At 39.1% G+C, this 20,314-nt stretch overlaps 1 protein-coding gene across 6 annotated transcripts in view; it reads right to left on the minus strand.

The window, feature by feature from the left end:
- Positions 1 to 8,335: 8,335 nt before the first annotated feature.
- tbc1d4 (TBC1 domain family, member 4) overlaps positions 8,336 to 20,314 on the minus strand; it is a 94,805-nt gene continuing 82,826 nt past the window's right edge. For all 6 annotated transcript variants that reach the window (XM_057852083.1, XM_057852082.1, XM_057852084.1 and 3 more), the window contains 3 exons: positions 17,846 to 18,015; positions 15,471 to 15,647; positions 8,336 to 11,631 (listed from right to left, as the gene is read on the minus strand). In XM_057852083.1, the coding sequence (XP_057708066.1) occupies positions 11,392 to 11,631; positions 15,471 to 15,647; positions 17,846 to 18,015 (587 nt within the window). In that variant the 3' untranslated portion in view covers positions 8,336 to 11,391. The remainder of the gene's footprint in view (positions 11,632 to 15,470; positions 15,648 to 17,845; positions 18,016 to 20,314) is intronic.

A 20,314-nucleotide genomic window follows, 5' to 3' on the forward strand; every position in this document is an offset into this window, starting at 1 on the left:
ATGAATATGTAACTTTTTCTCCGCAGTGACAAAAACAGCTGACTGTGGCCCCAAGTAGGTAGGCTACATATGGAACAATGAAATTAACAGTTCACCTGCTGTGGCCTGAACGGAGTCTGACACCTTCCTCCTGGTGCGCATGGACTTGAATTGCGTGCCCGCTTGTGCAGTCCCTGTTTTTTCACCTCTTTTATCAACACCATCGTCGTTTTGGGGCTTTTTGAAGAAACTTCATACACTCAGTTGCCTTGACATTTTTCAGAGTAAGGCCAACAAAGTCATGCATCAAGAGAGACAATAGCTAATTAATTATGCTCACTCGCCACCCTGTGGTCTGGGGTGTGAATTGCAACCTGTCAAAATGACAGATGGACTTCAGTTTTTTCCGTCACCGTTTTAAAAAATCGGTCAATGAGGGAAAATATTCGGTTAATGCGACCCCTGTGGCCGATATTCTTTTGCTGATTCCGATAATTTGAAAATGACGTGATCCGACCCTATCGATCGGGACATCTCTAATTTGCAATAATACAAAAGCTACCATCTATGTTATTCCTTTTTTTCTTTTCAACGGCGTTTCTTCAGTGTGCCGCCCAGCTAAAACCGTTTGACTCACTGACACCAGAACAAGCAGAAATCTCATGCAACGCAGGCTTATTTGTTTGACGCCCCCCAAAATGACCGTTTGCCCAAGGATGATGATTTCAAAACACTACTTGTCATGCAATTTTTGTCCAAATCACATCATTTAGACATCAAAAAACTCAGGACACCAAGGGGTACGAGAGTTCGATACAATTTTTGGTAAAAAAACAAAACGTACGGTTCAGCCATAATTTGCCAAAAACATACCTATTCATTCCTAATGGCCAGAATTTCCAATTGAATTCCAATAGCCTTTTCGCCATTCATTTCAAATGCACAAAAACTTCGATTAAAAAAATTGGTAAAAAATCATACAAAATAAAATTGCCAACCACAGTTGGATTTCCCGCCAGTAGTGTGATTTTATCGCAAAAGAGTGATGTCATAAGTAAATGGGGAATTTTGTTACACACTAACACAACTCAACAGACTGGACATTTTTTTGCTAAAGTGAGCCCTCAGCCTAGCTTTGTTAGCATAATAGCTAACATGACTTTGGATACTTGATGAGAAATCTACAAATAAACCTTTGAAAGGATTCAATTTAATTAAATTTCTTTCATATACAGCTGTAACAGAGTGGACACGTTATGATCAATCACTCCTTAATGTACTTCTTCAAACTGCAAAATCTGATTTTAAAAAGGAGATAAAAAATAAAATTGCCTACCACAGTTGGATTTCCCACCACTGGTGCGATGATATCGCAGAAGAGTGATATCATTAATTAATGGGGAATTTTCTTAACGGGACACTAACACAACTTAACAGAGTGGACATTTTGTTCTAACGTGAGCTCTCAGCCTAGCTTTGCCAGCATAATAGCTAACATGACTGGATACTTGATGACAAATCTATAGTTTTACAAATACACCTTTTGTAATCATTCAATTCAATTACTTTTATATATAGCTTTAACTGAGTGGACACATTATGATCAATTACACTGAATGTACTTCATTAAACAGCAAAATCAGATTTTTAAAAGGAGGTAAAAAAACCCCAAACTACTTACCACAGTTGAATTTCCCGCCGTTGGTGTGATGTCATCGCAGGAGACTGATGTCAATAATAAATGGGGAATTTTCTTAAAGGGTCACTAACACAACTTAGCAGAGTGGACATTGGCACTGCGGACGAACAGAAATTATTTATTTATTAATTATTAATTTTATTTTATTTTTCAATCAAATAATATATTCTAATTCAAAAACATGAACATGATTAAAGATAGTATATCCAAGACCATAAAATCATTTATTCTACTTATATTAGTTATTTTATAGAATGAATTTGAATGAAACACATTTAAAAAAAAAAAAAAATCATGACAACCTTTTACCATAAGTCAATTTAATTGGGAAAAAAAAAAAATATATATATATATATAGAATTTAGAATTGAATTTATAATAGACGGCAATTGATAATACATAAAATATATATATATTTATTAGGGCTGTCAAAATTATCGCGTTAACGGGCGGTAATTATTTCTCTTAATTAATCACGCATTTTAATAATAATATTAATATTAAATTAAAAATAAATAATAACTTTAATAATAAATAATAATATTAATATATATAATAAATATATATAATAATATAATATATATATATTAAAATTATATTAAAATATAATAAATATTATAAAATAATAATAAATACAAATAAAATTAATAATATTAAATTAATATTTGATGCAATTAACGCACATGCCCTGCTCAAACAGATTAAAATGACAGCACAGTGCAATGCCAACTTGTTATTTGTGTTTTTTGGAGTTTTGTCGCCCTCTGCTGGCGCTTGGGTACGACTGATTTTATGGGCTTAAGCACCCATGAGCATTGTGTAATTATTGACATCAACAATGGCGAGCTACTAGTTTATTTTTTTATTGAAAATTTAAAAAATGTTATTAAAACGAAAACATTAAGAGGGGTTTTAATATAAAATTTCTATAACTTGTACTAACATTTATCTTTTAAGAACTACAAGTTTTTATATCCATGGATCACTTTAACAGAATGTTAACAATGTAAATGCCATCTTGTTGATTTATTGTTATAATAAACAAATACAGTACTTATGTACCGTATGTTGAATGTATGTATCCATCTTGTGTCTTATCTTTCCATTCCAACATTAATTTACAGAAAAATATGGGATATCTTATAGATGGTTTGAATTGCTTACGATTAATTACGATTAATGAATTTTTAAGCTGTAATTAACTTGATTAAAAATGTTAATCGTTTGACAGCCCTAATATTTATACTCGTACCTTATTTTAAAAATGACCCTGATATGTAAATTTTTAACAAGAAGTTAAAGGAAAAACAATGACAATCTTGTGTATCTTTTTTTTTTTTTTTAAAAGAAAGAAAATAGTGTATGTTCAACTGTAGTGTTATTTGTGTATTTTGCATTTAGGAAAACAAAAGTCAAGGGATATATATCGTAAATTTCAAGGTGAAAAAGTACAATTTATTTATATAGCGCTTTTAAAACAGCAAGTGCTTTAAAGAGCATGACATAAAAAAAAAAAAAAAAAAAAAAAAAAAAAAAAACACACAAACAAAACACAAAGTTATTTAAAAAGAAAAAAATTACAATATTTGGAGAAAACAGTTCTAAGTGGATGTAGCTCATGTCATTGCTGGTCATCCTTAGACAGCAAACAACAATCGCCTGTATTGAATTCAGGCAATTTAGTTCCACTTCAATTTGTGTGTCGAGGAGGGCATTTATTTTAAAAAACGCTGAACGCCAAGTTTTTTCTTCTTCTTCATATTCTAAGAAAAGTTGCAGTAAGAGGACAAAGTTGTACTTTGAGCATTTTCTTCTCCCTTGAAAATTTTATAGCAATTGTATTCTCAAGTCATCGGTAAATAATAATAATTTTTTTTACAGGTCGGCAACACTCAGAGCAGACACAGATTGAAATTTGAAATGATTGTGTCAGCTCAATATACAGTGGGGCAAATAAGTATTTAGTCAACCACCAATTGTGCAAGTTCTCCTACTTGAAAAGTTTATAGCGCCCTGAAATTGTCAACATGGGTAAACCTCAGCCATGAGAGACAGAATGTGGGAAAAAAACAGAAAATCACATTGTTTGATTTTTAAAGAATTTATTTCCAAATTAGAGTGGAAAATAAGTATTTGGTCACCTACAAACAAGCAAGATTTCTGGCTGTCAGAGGTCTAACTTCTTCTAACGAGGCTTCACGCGTTACCGGTATTAATGGCACCTGTTTTAACTCATTATCGGTATAAAAGACACCTGTCCACAACTCAGTCAGTCACAATCCAAACTCCACTATGGCCAAGACCAAAGAGCTGTCGACGGACACCAGAGACAAAATTGTAGACCTGCACCAGGCTGGGAAGACTGAATCTGCAACAGGTAAAACACTTGGTGTAAAGAAATCAACTGTGGGAGCAATTATTAGAAAATCGAAGACATACAAGACCACTGATAATCTCCCTCGATCTGGGGCTCCATGCAAGATCTCACCCCGTGGCGTCAAAATGATAAGAACGGTGAGCAAAAATCCCAGAACCACACGGGGGGACCTCGTGAAGTACCTACAGAGAGCTGGGACCACAGTAACAAAGGCTACTATCAGTAACACAATGCGCCGCCAGGGAGTCAAATTCTGCACTGCCAGACGTGTCCCCCTGCTGAAGCCAGTACACGTCCAGGCCCATCTGCGGTTCGCTAGAGAGCATTTGGATGATCCAGAAAAGGACTGGGAGAATGCGTTATGGTCAGATGAAACCAAAATAGAACTTTTTGGTAAAAATACAGGTTCTCGTGTTTGGAGGAGAAAGAATAATTAATTGCATTCGAAGAACACCATACCCACTGTGAAGCGTGGGGGTGGAAACATCATGCTTTGGGGCTGCTTTTCTGCAAAGGGACCAGGACGACTGATCTGTGTAAAGGAAAGAATGAATGGGGCCATGTATCCAGAGATTTAGAGTGAAAATCTCCTTCCATCAGTAAGGGCATTGAAGATGAGACGTGGCTGGGTCTTTCAGCATGACAATGATCCCAAACACACAGCCAGGGCAACAAAGGAGTGGCTTCGTAAGAAACATTTCAAGGTCCTGGAGTGGCCTAGCCAGTCTCCAGATCTCAAACCCATAGAACATCTGTGGAGGGAGTTGAAAGTCCGTGTTGACCAACGACAGCCCCCAAAACATCACTGCTCTAGAGGAGATCTGCATGGAGGAATAGGCCAAAATACCAGCAACAGTGTGTGAAAAGCTTGTGAAGAGTTACAGAAAAGGTTTGGCCTCCGTTATTGCCAAAAAAGGGTATATAACAAAGTAATGAGATGAACTTTTGGTATTGACCAAATACTTATTTTCCACCATGATTTGCAAATAAATTCTTTAAAAATCAAACAATGTGATTTTCTGGGGGTTTTTTTTTTTCACATTCTGTCTCTCATGGTTGAGGTTTACCCATGTTGACAATTACAGGCCTCTCTAATATTTTCAAGTGGGAGAACTTGCACAATTAGTGGTTGACTAAATACTTATTTGCCCCACTGTATATATTATATATATTCTCTGGTGCATCTTTGATTGAACAAAGGAGTATAGCCTACTTTTTGAAAGCAGAATTAATGCTGACATTTTTAGTCATTTACTTACAGAACACTCACTCACACCTGTTAATGGTGCGAAGGCTTGTAAAGTCATGTTAGCTAACCAGAAACACGCCAGAAAATGGCGCATGGCTTGTGGGTATTTCTTCCGAGTGGCAACCATAACTTTACATAGTTGGTATTATTTCTATATACCGGTTGAGGCTCAGCTCAGGTATTTCAATTTTTCATGTTCCTTATCCGATTACTCTATTATTCGAACTAAATAGTTCATCGATTAATCGACTACTAAAATAATCGATAGCAGCAGCCCTAGTTTATTTAATATAAAACCGAGCCGCATCAGAGCGTTCAAAGAGGTTGCCAACCCTTGAGTTTTAATGTCTTGTTTTGACAGTAAAGTAGTGGAGAGTGATTCAACATTTTGTCTTCAGCTCTCCCTTTTTAGAAAAAAAAAACAAGAAAAACGTTATAGAATAATTCAAGTGTAATTTGAAAGTAAAAAATGCTATATACAAAAAAAAGTCTCCCGCCATAAACTCCTAAAAACTTGCCATAACTTGAACTTGTTTTGACAGTGAACTGCTTGACATGCAGTAAATCCAAAGCACCTCTGCTTGCCATTTTCAATTACGACCCAATGGCTTCATCGTCCATCACCTGCACACAACTGAGCAAATCCCAATCAATTGTTTTTACGCTCTTTAAAAAAAAAAGCAGCAAACGAGCACATTCAGCTTCAAATCATCTATTTCAAAGCTCTGCCGTGGAGGCGACACTGCGGTCAGTCACACAGGAAACCAGCGAGGCAGACGACCTCGCATCCTGTCTGAGTTTTTTGAAAAGACACACTTCCTCCTTGAAAGGAGGAGAAGACACTGAAAAAGTTCAAGTTGCTTTTCCGGAATCTCTCCTTTCAAAATCTTTTTGGACGATAAATACATTCGATAACGACAGGATCTTCAAGTGAATAAAAATCTAAGCCATTCACACAAGATTTGAGCGTGTTACTAAAGAAAAACAATGCACTCAAAAAGAGATGGATGTTGTGCTTATTGATTTTCCACACCAGTAGATGCTACATCCAGTACTTGTAGGCCTGTACAATGGCTTGTCGAAGAGGGAGCTTCAAAAAGTGGACCGTGGACCCTTCTAAAGTCCTATTAAGACACACGTTCAAACCTTGATGTACACAAAACGTATGCTTTTTCTTCGGCTTGATTTGTCTATTCTATTTGTAATACTATCAAAAACATAGTGAGGAAAATAGGTATTTGAACATCCTGGCATTTTGCAAGTTCTCCCACTTAGAAATGATGGGCGTGTTTGAAATATTGATGGTAGGTGCTTACCATCTAAAAAAAAATCCAGAAATGACAGAACATGGTGCAAAGGCCCTATTGTTCTGCAAAGTATTATTATTAGTCTTTCTTCATGGCAAATGAATATGGCCCATTTGGAGGTCTTAACATGCTCAAAAACTCACCAAAATTTGCACAAACATGCAGATTCGCGAAAATTTCGATAATTTGGCAAATGAAAATGGCCCATTTGGAGGTCTGAACATGCTCCAACACTCACCAAAATTTGCACAAACATGCGGATTCGCGAAAATTTCGATTTGGCAACGTTGTCAAAAAATGCCCCCTGGATTTTTTTAAAAAGGCCTCTCCATTTAGGTTTTTTCAACGTACAGCGATGAAATTTGGGGAGTCGAAACCTTGGGCCAAAATGCTTCAAAAAGTCTCTTGCACCCATATTCCAAACACAAAAAGAAATCGGGTATTTTAGATTGAATATTGAAAAATATGCCATTTTTGACAAAAACCAGGGTGCACGATTGAGACCATTGCGCCGAGGCAGTTAGTTGGATCCTCCTCAAAATTGGTGAGACTCTTCATGAGACATATGAGATGTTATCAAAATGGTGAGTTTTCATTCACGGGCCTGACCTGGGCGGAGTACCAAAGTTGGGCTTATTTGGGGATTAGGGTTAGGGCTTCTTCAGGGTAAATGAAGATGGCCAATTTGAAGTTCTGGACATGCTCGAAAACTCACTTAAATTTGCAGATATCAAATGGGCCTGACCTGTGCGGGGCGTTTTTTTTTTTTTTTTTTGCGGTAAGGTTTAGGGTTAGGTTTCTTGAATTATTCTTTTTTCATGGCAAATGAAAAGGACCCTTGCTTTTTTGACATTATGATCGAAGCGTAGGCCAAATGTATTTAGCATCCCAAAAAAAACATCACTGAATAAAAATTGGAGAAATCGATAGGTTCCCTGACAAGAAAATTGTATCGGATAAAATCGACATCAGTTTTGGGCCAATATGTATGTTGCCTTTAAAGATATAGTGGTGCATCATAGGCACTTTTTCCCCATAACTTCAGTTGAAGTTCTTTTATTTTTCACATAATACTTATTTGCAAAACCTTGTAGTTGTAACATTTATCATTATTAAAGCATCCAGTGGAGCATAAAAATACAATTAGCTGCACTGTTAAATCCAAGACCGATATCGGTATTGGATTTTTGGATTTAGACAATATCAGGATGCCGGTTATCAGTTAAAAATTCATGATCGGACATCGGTAAATTATACCTCTGGATTATTTTGTTGCTTGTAGGGCTTTACTCATTCACTGCCATTGACCACAATGGAAATTTATTTGAACTGGGATGGTTAGCATCTAGCGATCGTGTTTCACTGCCGTTGAAGGCGATAGACGTCCAATCCAAAATGACTCAGAGGGCTGGCAGCGATCATTCGATCGAAAAAGGATTGGCCTTCTATCGCTGTCAATTGCAGCCAATGATTTCATGTTTAAAAATAGATACATTTTAGGAACCTGATCTTTTTCACCTCGATTCTGAAAGTTCTAAAAATGACGTGATCAGATTGGGGACAAGTCTAAATGGACTGTGGATGTCCTTTTTGCTTTGTGTATTTTTTGTAAAACATATGACAAAAATAGGCTGCGCTGACATGCCATACATTTTGGACGAAAAATTTGCAGTGCAACGCTATAATGTGACCCCCCCCCCCCCCCCCCCCCCCCCCCCCAAAAAAAAAAAACGCTTTGTACAGTTGTCTCATTCACTGGCAACCATTTTCAATGCCAGATATTTAAAAGCAGTTTGACTGATTGTTAAAGATGTATACACATATTGTGTCCTAGGAATATATGGTATATACACCAATTCTACCAAATGAAAGAATGGAATCTCTGCTTTCATTGGGGAAAAAAATAGTTTGATTGTACATTTTTCTGTTCTCAACTGAAAATCAATGGAACATGGCTTTGTCATCCCAGAAACCTTTCAAACTGGGCTGATCTCATATCTAAAATGGTGCATCGCTGCCATCTGTTGGCAGTTGTGGGGCAATGAAACTTAAACTAAGTTAAAATTGGAGAATTACAGTACACCGGGGTGCCCAAATCCAGTCCTCGAGAGCCGCTATCCAGCTTGTTAGGGCCCGAACACCGAGTGGTGCGAGAGCCCTATTGTTCTGCAAATGTTTATCATTATTATGACTAATTTATTTCCAGGGCAAATGGAAATGGCCAATTTGGAGGCCTTAACATGCTCAAAAACTCACCAAAATTTGCACATACATGCGGCGTTGTGTACATTTCAATAATTTTGCAGCCTTGCGGAAAAAAAAACGTAATAAAATGGCTCAATGGCGTCCCCTTGAATTTTTCTAAAAGGTCTCTCCTATTGGGTTTTTCAATGTAGACAAATGAAAATTGGGGGGTCGATACCTTGTGCAAAACTGCTCCAAAAAGTCTCTTGCACCCGTATTCCAAACCCAGCAGGAAATCGGGTGTTTTAGTTACAGGGTGCATATCTGAGACATTGGCACCTAGGGAGGTAGGTGGATCCTCCTCAAAATTGGTGAGGCTGCCCATGAGACATATGAGACCTTAAGTTATCAAAATGGTGGGTTTTCATTCATTCTGACCTGGGCGCGGTGCCAAAGTTGGCAATTTTTTGGCCAACACGCCAAATTCAATAAATGACTAATAACTCCCCTGACCCAAGTTTCTGTCTTTTCATATCTGGCATGAGGTATCCCAGTCTGAACACAACTGCATTAAAATATTACCTATTTGGCCTGGCGCCCCCTGCTGGGAAATGGAAACGCCTTTTTTTTTTTTTTTTTTTTTTTTTACGAGACGGGCTTCTCCTCCACGGGGAAAAAAATCAATTGACTTCAAACCTGCAACAGGGGAGTCTTAAGACTTGTGTTCAGGTGCCTGATGAAAAAGGGTTACTGATGTTTCATTGAAGCAGAGGGGTCCAAAAAGGAAAGTGAAAAAGACCGTCGCCATTTTGTCTCACCACAAATTTTGAACAGTCGTAACTTGCACATATACAACATATCTGCACCAAACTTCCCGTGCTTGCTGAGAGTCATACCTTGAAGGGTCGTTTAGGGGTCATTTGCATCAACCCTACAACGCCAACTAGTTGCGTCAGAAAGGATTTTTTAAAAAACGCCTCTCCTATTAGGTTTTTTCAACAGATAGGGATGAAATTTGGGGAGTCGATACCTTGTGAAAAACTGCTCCAAAAAGTGTCATGTTCAAAAACCAACAGGAAATTGGGTATTTTGGCTTGAATGTGAAAGTTATATCCACTTACAGGGTGCCTATCTGAGACACTGGTACATAGGGAGTTGGTTGGATCCATCTCAAAATTGATGAGACTGTTCATGAGACATATGAGATTTTAAGTTATCAAAATGGTGGGTTTTCATTCACGGGCCTGATCTGGGCGGGGTGCCAAAGTTGGCCATTTTTTTGGCAACACAGCAAATTCAGTAAATGATTAATAACTCCCTGATACAAGGTTCAGTCTTTTTCATACCTGGCATGTATGAGGTGTATCCCAGCCTGAACACGACTGCATTGAAATATTTACCCATTAGGCCTGGCGCCCCATGCTGGGAAATAGAAACACTTTTTTTTTTCTTAAAGAGAAAGGCCCTTCCTCCATGAGGAATAAAATCAATTGACCTCAAACCTGCATCAGGGGAGTCTTAAAACTTGTGTTCAGTTGCCTGATGAAACATACTAATGTACTAAAGGGTCCTGTAGGGGTCATTTGCAGCAACTCTGCAGCGCCAACTAGTGGCAACAGAAATTGACTCATTTTACTTATACATGTCCATTTCTTTTCAGGTTTTTCATTGTAGTTACAAGACCTTTCGTAATACGACATTTTAAGGCCCATGTCCACATGTCTCTGTCTGTTGCCGTGACGACCCTTTGTTCGCCATTAAAGGAAGTAGATTTCTTCAGGGACTTAAGACAGCTCAAAGCACCACAAAATTTGGCACACTTGGTCGAATTGGCCCAGTTAGAAGATTAATTTTGGTTTTAAATAAGGGCGTGGCTACACAGGCCAGAAGTGCCTTTTTCGTAGGACCCTCTTTAATGGGGTTATTTTTCTCCTAGGTGTGTGAATGTATTTCTAATCCCCCAAAAAGAGGCAAGTTTTGAGAATGTTAGATTCTCATTAGATGATGAGAGGTGAACAATCTGCCACCACCCTGACCTGCGTGCCGTCCGAGTTCAGTCCTGCATGCAGGCCTAGTTTTCTGTGTCTCCCTCCTCCAACGCACCTGAATCAAATAATCAGGATTGTTATCAGGCTCATGCTGATTAGCTGATCATTTGACTCAGGTGTGTTAAAGGAGGGAGACATGGGAAAACAAGCTGGATAGGGGCTCTTGAGAACCGGACTTGGGCACCCCTGCACGCTGTTAAAAATTAACTAACGAATCATTTTATCTCTGTTTGTGTATCTTCACGTGTTGTAAAGCACTTTCAATGATCTTGTGTTGAATTGTGCTGCACAAATAAATTTGCCTTGCCTTATATCTCATGCGGGCCGGTCCACTTTATTTGTCGCCAAATATGGTAACTTAGTAACTCACTGGCGATCATTTACCAACTCCCAGTCCGAATGGATTGGACGTCCAGCGCCGTCAATGGCACCGAAAAATGAGCGTTCGTAGTAAGTCCTCGCATTTTAAGTCAATTGAATGAATTGTTGTCAGTGGAAGCTAAGAGGAACAGTAGTGTAGCAAGTACCGGAAATGGACCCCTGCAAAATTAAGGCTTCTTGGCACCAGCTTTGGTTTTCGCGTCGGGTGACGACGACGCCGACTTGATGTGGGTCATCTCTACATTGCCAAAAGCGTCAGGCGGGAGGCACGAGCGCATGCGCTCGATAGTCTTCTGTTGCGCCGCCCTTTCCTGCTCCAGCGTGCGGATCATGTGCTTCATTTTGCTTTCGCGGGACAGGAAGTTCTCCACGTTAGTTTCCAGGGTTTGGATCTTCTGCCGGGCCGCCTGGTTAAAACACAACAGTGGTATAATGTGATTGAAAATTTGCTGCCATCCAACATTTTTCTAAATTCTTATCCTTAGTTGGGTTGTGAGTGAATTGGAAACTATTACGGGTGCAACGGTTCAGTCAGCCCACGGTTCGGTTTGAACCTCGGTTTTGGGATCACGGTTTCGGTTCGGTTTCGGTTTGCATTTTGCTTTTTTTTTTTTAAACTGCCTTTATTTTGCTTTTAAGAAAATGAAATAAACACTTAAAATGTAAAAATGTTCGAGTGTTAAAATGCCTCTTAGCTCATTGGCTGGTTTAGTGACTGACTACTGAAATACACACACAGTAGTAAAGAAGTTACTTGGCAAAGTAACTGGTGTTACCTTTCATGGTTTTTTTTACTTTTCATTTTTTTCAACAAAAAAACATAGTAGTGTTTGGAGGTCATATAATGTTCTGAATCAACCGTTAAAGTTGATAAAATTGCTCCTGTTTTTGCATTAGTTCCCTTCTGTCTAGTTTTGACATGTGAAAATTTTTAAAACTGTTTCATCCTTTAAAGATTGACTCAAGTCAAGATTTTGCCGATTTAGGAGTATTTTAGATAAAAAGTTACTTAGGTTCACTAGGAAGGTTCACTACAACAGAGCCTTTCTGAGAAGTTTACTGCTCTAAAATGGCGGCTGTTTACTAACGCTACCGAGTCTGTCATTTCGCATGTACCGTAGTTCTATATGCATGAGATATCTAGGCGTAGGTTGCAGGCTACAGTCAGGAAATATTGGAGCCACCTAGCCTAGCATCGCGTTTGCCACAGCGTCACAACAAACACTCTTCCCTCTCCGTGTCTCTGACTTTTCTCGCGTCATTTAACCAACGTATTAACGAACGGAGGAAAAAAAAAAAAAACGTAATTCACGAAAAACGTGCAGATTTTGAACGTAACGTACGGCGTACACATTTAAAAATCAGTGCTCACTTGTACAAATTACGCCGAGACCGTACAACTTGACAGGTATGAATTATAGTGGACCGTCACAGTTAGGTAGTAGCACTCTGTAGCACGGGACGTCCAACTATCAGTGGTCACTGCTTTAGCGAACTCATCTTCGATGGCTTTGCGTGCCCTTTCATAAATGTCGGGGAATACGTTGTTGGAGAAATATGTCCGCGAGGGAACAATGTAACACGGGTCAAGCGTTGCAAATAGATTAACGAAGCCCGCCGTGTGTTTTCACTGGTGTCATCTCCGGGGTTGTCTTGCTCTGAGAAAGTGATATCTGTGGGTGATGCCGGCTGAGGTGCCGGAGTCATGTTATAAAAGTGTTGCCTATAGCATAGGGAACAAGCACTGAGCAATGCTTGCAAATTGTTGTTGTTTTTTTTTCTCAATATTTTCTCTCCCTCCTATTTTCTCTCCCACCGCATTGTAGTTCACAGGGAAACCGAAATGTTGCCACACCGCAGATTTGAAAGAAGCCAGTGCTTCCTCAAAATTCGGTCTCTCCACTCCTCCGCTCGCCATAACTTTTTGTTTTCTTTCTTGTTTCACTTTCAATTCGCTCGTAAGCGAGAGAGGGCGTTACTCGGCTTCTATTACACAGGTGCTTGACAGCGATCGGACATTTACTTGCGGCGGGGCAGGAATTTCTCCACAGCTGTGCTTCACGTCGCACACAGAGCTCGACCAATTCATTCCACAAGCGTTCGGAATAAATGAATTGCAAAACCGAAAAGGCGCGGTTCATAAAGGCGTATTGAACTGTACAGGGCGAACCGTATGGTTCGGCTTTGAACCGCAAACCGCCGCACTCCTAGAAACCATCCCAGCTGACTAAGAAGAAGAGTTGGTGTACACACTGGACTGGCCGCCATCCAAAAAAAGTCTTTAGTCTTTAAAAGTCTTAAAGGGAACCTCAGACTTAAAAACTCATAGGCTCTAATAAGCCACAATTGTTCTTTATTAAAGACACATATTGTTGCCATTGATTTAAAAAATGTATAATATTTAACCCCATGTTTCACGAGCGCAATCCACACTGGCGGAGATGATGCGGTTGGGTTGGACTGGGAGAATAGCTGCTTGCTAGCAAGCAAAGCTAGTATGACGGCTGGCATGATTTTGTCACATTCTGCTGCAGGTCAGATCGTTTTGTTACAGAGATGTAGGATGAGTTCCCAACATTGTACCTGCATCCAATTCCAGCTCATTAGCAGTGCCTTTAGACCGATCCTAGGCGGCTTGCCGAGATAATGACTTGCTGCCATTTGACAGTTTGTGCATCGCTTTGTTGCTAGTTGAATCATTGCCTTGTTTTTTTCTTCCAATTGTCTGCCTCTTATCGTGGTATTCCATCCGTTTTTTTTTTTCTGCAATTGATCCCAACCTACTGTCATGGAACCTTTTTGTAATCTGTGTTTTTTTGTGTGTGTCAATAAACCTTTTTACGCAATCTCTATGTTATTGTTGTCTGCTTGCTGTCTCATCACTTTTCCGCTCATGTTCAAATTGGAAGGGCAGAACCGACGACATGTTTATGTAGCTAAATATTTATAATAATAATAATAAATAAACGTCTTTGTGAAAGTGCGCTCCTCTGGAAAGAAACTTCATCACATTCGAGTTCAAAGACTGATATTTATATACAGGTTAAAAATAACCCTGTGAGAAGTTCATATAATTCATAAATTTCATAATATTTGTATTAATAAATAGTAAGAATGATAATGAATTTATAATTCAAATATATAATAATAATAATAATAAATTTTAAATATATTAAGGCTGTCAAAATTATCGCGTTAACTGGTCGTAATTAATTTGTTAAATTAATCACGTTAAAATATTTGACGCAATTCACGCACATGCCCCGCTCAAACAGACTAAAATAACAGCACATTGCAATGTCCGCTTGTAACTTGATTTTTGGTGTTTGGCGCCCTCTGCTAGCGTTTGGGTCCAACTGATTCTATGGGTTAGTAGTACCATGAGTGAGCATGGTGTAATTATTGACATCAACAATGGCGAGCTACTAGTTTATTTTTTGATTGAAAATTTTACAAATTTTAATAAAACGAAAAAATTAAGAGGGGTTTAATTTTAAATTTCTATAACTTGTACTAACATTTATCTTTTAAGAACTACAAGTCTTTCTCTCCATAGATCGCTTTAAGAGAATGTTAATAATGTTAATGCCATCTTGTTGATTTATTGTTACAATAAACAAATACAGTACTTTTGTACCGTATGTATATATCCGTCTTGTGTCTTATCTTTCCATTCCAACAATAATTTACAGAAAAATATGTCATATTTTATCGATGGTTTGAATTGCGATTAATTATGATTAATTAATTTTTAAGCTGTAATTACCTCGATTAAAAATTTTAATCGTTTGACAGCCCTAAAATATATATAACCTTAACAAATCGAGAAGGCATTAATATAAACTAATACATTTTTAAACTATAGATTTTTTTACCCTGCTTTTTTTTTTTTTTTACCCTGCCTCTTAAAAAAATCTGAATCTAGAATCGTTCGGAACCGGAATCGAAACGTGGAACCGGAATCGTTCAATTTCAAACGATGACAACCCTAGTTTTCCAGCAGGCTAAAGTGGTTAGTTTATTGTCGTTTTTTCATGAGCCTCAATGTTTAAAAAGAAGAACAAGAACTTGTTCATGTTGTAAGTAAAACACAACAACAGCATTATTCTGTATAATTATGATTATAACACAGCTTTAGGTTTGGAACATTCAAGCTTCTTACTTTTCCTGCACTGCCATCTGCAGGAATTCTGAGACATTACACCTTACCAGACAAAACCACAAACTCTTGACTAGTGTCGCCTACCTGAAGTTTTTCTAGCAGCTCCATGTTTTGTTTTTTGAGCTGAGCGTTTGTCTTCTCCATCTTGTCCAGGCGCTCCGAGTCGTCTGGCGCGGGGCCGCCTTCGGCCACCTCATCCTGTAGTACGTGGTACTCCACCTCGTACGTGTGCAGCTGCTTGGAGATGTCCATCTCTGTCACCTGGCAACCAGAAATGTGATACAGTGTCAGATACTCGACAGTACATTCAATGGCAGTTAGCCAGAAATTTATCAACTGTATGTTTGAATCGTCAGCTTTGGGTTATAGGAATTTAATAGGCTCAGTTGAGCAAACATTACAGGATTTGCTTTTAATTTAGCCTCTTTTTGTTGTTGTTGAAACAACATCTGAAAAGTAAAACAGCCTTAATAGAATATTAAATTGTTTTTACATTACAACTAGAGGTGGGAATCTTTGGGCACCTAACGATTCGATTACGATTCAGAGGCTACGATTCGATTATAAATCGATTATTGATGACCCCCCACCCCCCATTAGCTGCTAATGTTTTGTACATTAGTTACAAAAACTGTAAAAAACACAAAACAAAACAAAAGCCTCGCAGGTTAACAGTTAAAAACAATAAATAATATACTCAAATCCCCATTCTGTATCAGCAGCTTTAAACTACATTCAATCAATTTAATGTTGTCAATCAACCGTTAAAGTTGTTAAAATTGCTCCTGTTATTCCATACTTTCCCTTTTGTCTACTTTCGACATGTGAAAGTTTTAAAACTATTTTAAAGATAGATTCAAGTCAATATTTTACCGATTTAGGAGTATTTTAGATAAAAAGTTAATTAGGTTCGCTTGGAAGGTTCGCTACAACAGCCTTGCAGGCAAGTCTACTGCTTTAAGATGGCGGCTGTTTACTAACGCCCACATCTAGCTTTCTCTACATGTGCTGCTATCGCCACAGAGTCTATTCTACATCTAGTCCTATATAAATATTGTTGAAATTCGCCCCCCCGGCCCAGACGCACCCGGGAACAGCACCAACCAAAACAAGTGCCGCTCGGCCGACGCTGCCTCGGCGCGCGCCGACCGGGAAGGCAGAACTTCGCGTGTCCTGTTATTTTAACCCTTTGTACTGACTCCATGTTTTAAAAGCTTGAAGAACACTCACCGAAAACAGGTTGACAATTTATTCGTCGACAATGGTAAAAACAAGGCAAAAACAGACGACGGAGGGACAATTCTGGAAACAAGGCTACATGTTTACGAGCAGCAAAAATTTGTGTTATCTCAGTGTCCAGTCTTTTTAAAGTCCGTGATGATGCGGGGCGTGCTTAAGGTATGTCCGAAGGTGTGTCTGGGCGTTGCTTTTGGGTCTTCCCCTCGGTGGCCGGTTTTGGGCGGCTTAGGTTCGTGCGCGGATTGGGACGCCCGCTATCAACTTTGCAGTCCGGGCTTGCTGTACTTGTTTTAGGACAAAGAGCTTTGTCCTTGAGTTTGCTGGGAGAGCTGATTGCAAGAGTTGGTGCGTCAATCTTGTAATAAGACGGCATTGTGTATCTCTTCTATTTCCTCTCATTAAACTATGGTGTGCTATTTATTTTATATTAGTAGTGTAGTCCTACCGTAAATATGAAAATGATACTATTTCCTGATTAATTATATTACGTGTGTTAGAGTAATGCAAACAGTTAGACGGTGCCTACGAGAACCTGTACCATATGTATGTGTTAGACTATATGTGTTAGACTAATGCAAACAATTATATGGTGTGTGCGATGACGATATCTTTTCCCCTTCAATATGATATCTACCTTAACATTATGTATTGTGGACGTACTTTGTAGCAGCATTCGGCAGCAATCAGGTATGTTGTTGTTTTTTTTTTTTTATCTCGCGGCATGAGTTGAGCTAGAGCCGTGAGTTGAGCATTGGCATTACCCGAGGGGCCGTGTAATGACAAGCATGACGTTTAGCTACTCTCGCTCCGTTCCTAATTGCGTCCCGAAGACCGCGCGGCGCGCTGAGTGTGTTTTACTTCAGCTTTAATTGACATATTTCAATAATCGGAATTTGGATGTTTGTGAATCGTTCTCAAATCTTCCAAGGCCGAATCGCGAATAATCTAAGAATCGGAAATTTCGCACACCTCTAATTACAACTGATGAATATTAAACCTTATTAGACTTAACCGTTGTATTGCATTAGTATACTTGTAATCAAGTAGGGAAAAACTGATTTCATTAGTGAATGAATTACTGTAACTGAAGTGCTTTGTTGTTTTTACGGTTTAAAATTTCTATTAACAGTTGCGTGACGAAAAGGAAGGTTACAGAAAATACACTTAATAAAGATTTTATGGTTACTTATATTAATAGCTAATACACAAGATGTCCTCACCTTGGCAATGGTCTGTTCCATCTGAGCCTGAGTGAGGCTGGGAAGCGTCGTTTTCAGGTAATCCACAATGCTTTCAAAGCTGTCACACTCTACTATCTCCCCCTGGTGGCTGCTCAGGAGGCACAGGGCAACTTTGAAGATGACTTCTGAGCCCTGGACGAATAGGAAGTCTGAACCCCAGCCCAACAAAGAAAAACATCAGATGTGTCAAAAGTAGTGTCCTTGCATAGAAGCACAGAATTGTTTAAAAACGTTTCAGGTAAGTAGCGTAATTTCTGGACTATAAGGTGCACCTGACTATAAGCCGCCACCCAACAAATTTGACACGAAAGCAGCATTTGTTCATAGATAAGCCACACTGGACAATAAGCCACAGCTGACCTCACTGTATTATGGGATATTTACACCAAAATATATTAACCGGTAACACTTTATTTGACAGCGGTATCATAAGACTGTCCTAAGACCAAATGAGCCACCATAAAGCTTTGAACCTAATTGGCTGCAAAGCTTCATTGCTTAATGAAGCCTCATTTGGCCATCACTGCTCCCTTGGGGGAGACAGTCATCCTCTGCTGCCACCTGCTGTCAACACTGTTGTCGTCCAACGTGCCTCCTAGCATGCATTGCAGTGCTACAAATATTAAATAATAATCCAAATCCATGTTCTGCGCTAATTATTTCTTCAGTTACTCTTCCAGTTGTTTCATAAATTGCTAGCTCTGGTATTTGGTAAAACTTTATTTGACAGTGGCACCATAAAAGACCATCATAGTTATGAAATGACACTGCCATGAGCATTAATGACATCATGACAGATGTCATTTTGTGTCATCCGGCAAATGATCTCACTTTTGAATAGAATCAAAAGATCCGAGCTGGACATATATGGAGTGTTGGTGACATAATTTGCCAGATGATACTTAATGACATCTGTCATAAGCATTCATTAACGGCCATAATAGTGTCATAATCATGTCATAATTATGACGGTTTTATGGCAGTCTTATGACACCGTTGTCAAAGTGTTACCTATTAACCCAAATAAATCAACAAATAGGCCGCACTGGACTATAAGCCACAGGATTCAAAATGAGGGAAAAAAGTAGCGGTTTATAGTCCGAAAATTACGGTAGTAGGTAAGTACATGGATCCCTCAGTTACATCGGTTAGTGGGGACTAGAGCTGACTGCGTAAAGTGAAAAGGCGCAAATTAGTGCCATTCCTACGGAGTCCCTAAAGGGACATCGACAGAAATCAAATAAATTTAAACTGTTGCATACCACAAACGATGTGGTGCGCACTAAAAACAATCTAGAGCACACTCGAAACAATCTGGTACATACAAAAAAAAATATGGTGCGCACAAAAAAATTCTGATGCGCACTACACTATGTGGTGCGCACTACAAACAATCTGGTGCGCACTAGAAACAATCTGATGCGCACTAGACTATGTGGTGCGCACTACAAACAATCTGATGCGCACTAGACAATGTGAAGCACACTAAAAACAATCTGGTGCGCACAAAAAATATGGTGCGCAATATACTATGTGGTGCGCACTAAAACCAATCTGGTGCGCACTAGAAATAATCTGGTTCGCACTAAACTATGTGGTGCACACTAGAAACAATCTGGTGCGCACAAAAAAAATCTATTGCACACAAAAAAAATCTGGTGCGCGCTAGACTATGTCGTGTGCACTAACAACAATCTGGTGCGCGCTAAAACAATCTGGTGTGGCCTAGAAACAATCTGGTGCGCACTACAAACTGGTGTGCATTACAAACAATCTGGTGCGCATTAGACTATGTGGTGCGTACTAGAAACAATCTGGTGCACACTAGACTATGTGGTGCGCACTTGAAACAATCTGGTGTGCACTAGACTATGTGGTGCACACTAGAAACAATCTGGTGTGCACTAAAAACAAGCTGGTGCACACTAGGCTGGAGTGCACTAGAAAAAATCTGGTGCGCACTTGAAACAATCTGCTGCGCATTAAAAACAATCTGGTGTGCACTAGACTGTGGTGCACACTAGAAACCATCTGGTGCGCACTTGACTGTGGTGCGCACTAGAAACAATCTGGTGCGCACGAGACTGGTGCGCACTAGGAACAATCTGCTGCGCATGAAAAACAATCTGGTGTGCATTACAAACAATCTGGTGCACATTGGACTGGTGCGCACTACACACTGTCGTTCACACTAAACTTGTGGTGCGCACTAGGAACAATCTGGTGCGCACAAAAAAATATATGGTACGCACAAAAAAAATCTGGTGTGCAGTAGACTGTGTTGCGCACTAAAAACAATCTGGTGCACACTAGAAACTGTGTCACACACTAGAAATGATCTGGTGCGCACTTCAAACAATCAGGTGCGCACTACACTATGTGGTTCGCACTAGACTATGTGGTGCACACTAGAAACAATTTGGTGCGCACTAGACTGTGGTGTACACT

Source organism: Corythoichthys intestinalis, chromosome 12 (assembly GCF_030265065.1).
Source record: "Corythoichthys intestinalis isolate RoL2023-P3 chromosome 12, ASM3026506v1, whole genome shotgun sequence".
NCBI lineage: Eukaryota > Metazoa > Chordata > Actinopteri > Syngnathiformes > Syngnathidae > Corythoichthys > Corythoichthys intestinalis.